This window comes from Colobus angolensis, unplaced genomic scaffold (genome assembly GCF_000951035.1).
Source record: "Colobus angolensis palliatus isolate OR3802 unplaced genomic scaffold, Cang.pa_1.0 Scaffold43, whole genome shotgun sequence".
In the NCBI taxonomy this organism is placed as follows: Eukaryota; Metazoa; Chordata; class Mammalia; order Primates; family Cercopithecidae; genus Colobus; species Colobus angolensis.
Window position 1 is genome coordinate 4,416,856 of NW_012117710.1, and position 4,932 is coordinate 4,421,787.

Sequence of the window (4,932 nt, forward strand, 5' to 3'; positions counted from 1 at the left end):
GTGGTGGTCAGAAACTGAACGTGCAGTGTCTCTGAGATATGTCTCTCTGTCACAAGGCCCTTCACATTAGGAAACAGGTCATATTTTACACACAAGATATGATCAAGGGGATTTTCATAGAGGGGAGAGACGGAAACTGGGAAAAATCGATGTTTCCTTCCAATGCTTGAGTCCTGTGATTTATGGAAAAATCACACTTTGTACTGGTCCATCACACCACGTGTGACTTTGAGTCAATGGAGTGTCTTCGTGGGACAGCAGCAGAGAAGGACGCGTGCGCCTCTGCACATCACGGGCACTTGGGTCCTCGGGCACCGCTGGGCGGGTAGCTCTTGCCGCCTACACTAAATGCCTCAAGACTAGTTTGCTTTCTAAGTTCTTAAGTATTTGTTTTTAATCTTTTAAAAAACTCTTTTTACATCCCTTCAGCTCAGGCTCTTGCAACCATTTTTGCTGTTCGGTGTGCCTGCTTCTGGTAGATCCTGCTCATCTGCTGCTTGTGGTCTGCTGGCAGGAGGGAAATCAGAAATCACTCCGACTAGAACCACATCCTAGCTGAGGGGCAGAGGGACGGAGGGGTATGTGTGAGCTGACCCCCGGAGGACAGAAGCTGCCCAGGGAGTAGCCTCCATTTCAGTGAGTGTCTGCACAGCACAGCAGCCCCGAGAGAGAGGCAGTCCCTTCACCTGGAAGATGGGTCATTTCTGTATGAATTCTCACCTCAGGCTAAGAGAAGCATGATTTGATATCAAGTGCAAGAGGCCGTGTTCTCACCTCTGTGGGAAAGACAGACTTTTAGAATTTAGAATTCGATCAAACGTAACCCCCTCGAGGTCATCAGAGAAAGTGTGCAAAGACACGGCAGCTTGTCCGGGGCCACAGGTCACCCATTCCTATTGTCTCCTAGGAGCCTGTCCACATCTTATAGCATATGGTCACCTGGCCCGAGAATGTCTGTTTTGGAGGGTTTGTCCTGAGCTGGTTGTACACCCTCTCCTGCTCCGGCTTCTCTCCGACTCCTACTGTGTGTGTCTGCAGAGCTGCCTGGCTCCTCGAGCCTCTAATCCACCTTTAGTTTCATGGTCTGTCTCCCATCCTGACTATTACAGATGATCATCTGACATTGTGTCCAGTCTGTGAGAACAGCTTCCAATGAGCTGCCCTTGGGGTCCCAGAGCCAAAGTCAAGAAGACAGCCCAAAAATTGTGAACATAAGCTCGTTCCTGATCCCTCTGTGCAGGCCACTGCATTTTTCCTCGACCCTGTCTGGCCTCTCTGCCACCCAGGGTAAATCCTGCCTTCCTACCACCCTCACTGACCCCAAGCCTCCCAGAGTTGAATCATTGGCTGCATGGTTGAACCCAGTCTCCAGTCCCCTCTACCCCCCAGAGGTCAGAAGGCTGAGCCGTCACCACTGGCTCAAAGCCCCACCCCTCTAATCCCCATGGTTGGCCTCCCTGGCATGGCCAGACCCATCCTGGAAGGATCTCGGGGCCCACCATGAGTCCCCCCAAGAAGCATAAGCTCAGCTGTGGTCTGAGAGGCGCACCATGGCGACAAAAACCATCCTGGTAATTCAGGAAACTTCAACAGTCTAGAAGTTCCATCTCAGATCAGATACATTCTTTATGATAAACTATCTTATTTGGCTATGTCTGTCAGATTTATTTGTATTTTCCTTTCAGGTAGGACTCTTTCAACCACTTTGGTTTAGTTTCAGACCAAACTGATTCAGACTGCAGGGTGGGTGAATAGGAAATGGGGCTTGGGAGAAGTAGAATTGTTATTTCTATCCTGGCATTTCCGCCTCTAATGGAGATTCAGTTATTGGAGAACTGAAATAGAAATGACAGCTCCGCCCAGGTGCAGTGGCTCATGCTTATAATCCCACCACTTCGAGAGGCTGCGGTGGGAGGATCGCTTGAGGCCAGGAGTTTGAGACCAGCCTGGACAACATAGTGAGACCCATTCTGTACAAAAAATAAATAAAAGAAACGAATGGCTGGGTGCGGGGGCTGATGCCTTTAATCCCAGCACTTTGGGAGGCCGAGGCGGGTGGATCACGAGGTCAGGAGATCGAGACCATCCGGGCTAACATGGTGAAACCCTGTCTCTACTAAAAATACAAAAATTTAGCCAGGCGTGGTGGTGGGTGCCTGTAGTCCCAGCTACTTGGGAGGCTGAGGCGTGAACCCGGGAGGGAGGCGGAGCTTGCAGTGAGCCAAGATTGTACCACTGCACTCCAGCTTGGGCGACAAAGCGAGACTCCGTCTCAAAAAAAAAAAAAAAAGAAATGAACAATTCCTTTTCTCATTCAAAACTTAATTCACAGTTAAAGAGAAAACAAGACGACATCCTGGGCTCGCATTTATTCTTTATCATGCTAATGTACAATGTAGTCGCAGTCTACATTAGAAATATTAGTATGCTTATAAATGGTGTGCATGGATTGGAGCTGTGTTTCTTAGGGAGCTGAAAGCACAAAACAGCTTAATAAATTGCAAAATGTAATGAGTACATTTTTAAAATTAAAAATATCAAGTATAATTATGGCTTTTTGTTCTGACCTGTGTGGGTCAGCAGAAATTGATGTCTAAGAGAACAAAAACCGGTTAGCGGTAAGCCAGGTCACACTCGGCACCCCCTCTCCCCATTCCCACCTGGCAGCATTTATAGAGGGGCAGCCAGCCAGAACAGCCCCGGCACGGGGTCCTGCCCCGGATTCAGGAGACGTGAAGGTTGAATACGGGGCCTGGGCAGCTCATGGTTTTAAGGTTATAGAGTCAGCCTTGGTAGAAACCACATAGTAGGGTTTTGCAGCTTTGTCACTGGTAAATCCCAATAAAAACTTTTTTTTTTTTTTACTAGTAACTTATTTAAAGAATTTATTCACTTTAATTGCATTTCCATTTTATAGCCTCGCTGATGTGTTCTTTACCACTTCCATGGGATTGTAGTTACTGTTTTCACCGCATTTCCTTTTAAGTGCTTCCCCCAAATCCCTGTAACTCCAGCAGAAGACATAATGACAATGTAACCTCATGCTGTCAATAAATGCGGCAACTGTGTTGTCTAAGAATACATGCGGGCATTTTCTCTCATAACTCCAAATGGCTAGTGTTGGAAACATTCCTGTGAAATGTACCGGGCCTTTTCCTGTGTATGTGGCATTTCCATTGCCAGCTTCTAGTTGTAAAAACAAATTGTTGACCAAGTTTTCTCAATTAAATAATGTATGTGTAGGCCGGGCGCGGTGGCTCACGCCTGTAATCCCAGCACTTTGGGAGGCTGAGGTGGGTGAATCACGAGGTCAGGAGTTCAAGACCAACCTGGCCAAGATGGTGTGAAACCCCGTCTCTACTAAAAATACAAAAATGAGCCAGGCGTGGTGGTGGGCGCCTGTAATCCCACCTAATAGGGAGGCTGAGGCAGAGTATCGCTTGAACCTGGGAGGCAGAGGTTGCAGTGAGCCCAGATCGCATCACAGCACTCCAGCCTGGGCAACAGAGTGAGACTTGGTCTCATAAAAAATTTTTTTAAAAAATAATGATGTATGTATAATCGTCTACGTCCCCTCCTCCTATTTATGTGACAGCGTTAGTACTTGTTTTGGTAGCTAGCATAAGGGTTCAATGAAATTATGAACAGTAAACAAAATAACACTGTGAATAATGAAGCTGGGTTTTGTCTGTCCATTTTTGGGAGGAAGAGAGTTAATATTTGCGTTTGGGGCATATTTTATGTTCTTCACTTCCCAAACATGCCACAGCAGGACGGGCTGCTGTAAGAGCTCAGGCTCACCATGGATTCTGATGTGTGTTTTCTTCTTTTTCCTTTTCATCCCCTTCGATTCAAGTGAACTGCCTCATTCACCTCAGAACCTCCTGGCAAGCCCTAATTCTTCCCACAGCCACGCCGTGGTGCTCTCTTGGGTCCGGCCCTTTGACGGAAACAGTCCTATTCTTTATTACATCGTGGAGCTGTCTGAAAACAGTAAGTAGCAAAATGGAACTGTCACCGTGGACGATCATCAGATCTTTGTGTGTGCTCTTAATGTCCTTAACCTTTACTTCTGGGTCAGATCCAAAACAACTAATAAAAGGCTGTAATGCTTTTCAGGGTTTCAAACACAGCCTGCCCTTTAGGAAAGAGAAAAAACCATGCAGGACCTGAGAGAGGGAAGGGAAGAAGTCCTTAGTTAGAGAAGCTCTCGGGGGAGCGTGGATTTGGGGCCCCATGGGAGGGCCGTGCACACAGGGCTGCTCCGAGCACAGCCCCGCAGTGTCACTCCCAGGGCCAGCTGGAAATGGGTTAACAATGCCCGCCACCTGGGTGACTTGAGAGTTCACCGCCACCACCACTGCTCACGTCTGTGGGAGGTTTTCTCCAGCGTAGACGTGGTGCCACGTGTTCAGCACCCTCTTCCTGACTCACCTTCCAGGACCCCTCTGCCCCTTTACCACCATCCTTGGAACTCCTCTGCATGAAAGATGCTCCTTCCGTGGGCTACTCACAGCCTTGGCTTTCCTCCAGCCGCCAAGCCCTCCTTCCCTTCTCTTCCTGGCTGGCTGGGTGACGTGTCCCCCGCTGTGTGCACCTACTCACGCCTCTCCGCTCTCCCTGGAATCTCTTCCTGAGAAATCGCATGCCTTCCTGTGATTTTTTAGCAGCATATTTTCCTTGAAAACTCAAACATTTATATCCTTCACCCAGGCCTCCAGGATCACTTATGGAGCCCAGAGACTTGATGTCTGTATCAGGTTGTCTCACAGACCTCTCCAACTTAACCTCTTTCTACTGCATTTTTTTTTTCTTTTACTTCCTGCAGCCACCCAAATCTCTACTCCCAGCACCCTGCATTTCTATATGCCTCTGCCGGAACCCTAGGAATAGTCCCCAGTTCCTTTCCCTGGACCTCAGCCCCCACCTCCA

General features: G+C 48.3%; 1 protein-coding gene across 1 annotated transcript in view; it reads left to right on the forward strand.

Annotated features, from left to right (window-relative positions):
• Window positions 1–4,932, forward strand: part of SDK1 (sidekick cell adhesion molecule 1) — a gene marked incomplete at its 3' end in the record, with an annotated part of 662,329 nt that overhangs the window by 375,267 nt on the left and 282,130 nt on the right. Inside the window, exon 14 of the mRNA XM_011957004.1 lies at window positions 3,857–3,993. Within this exon, the coding sequence (XP_011812394.1) occupies window positions 3,857–3,993 (137 nt within the window). The remainder of the gene's footprint in view (window positions 1–3,856; window positions 3,994–4,932) is intronic.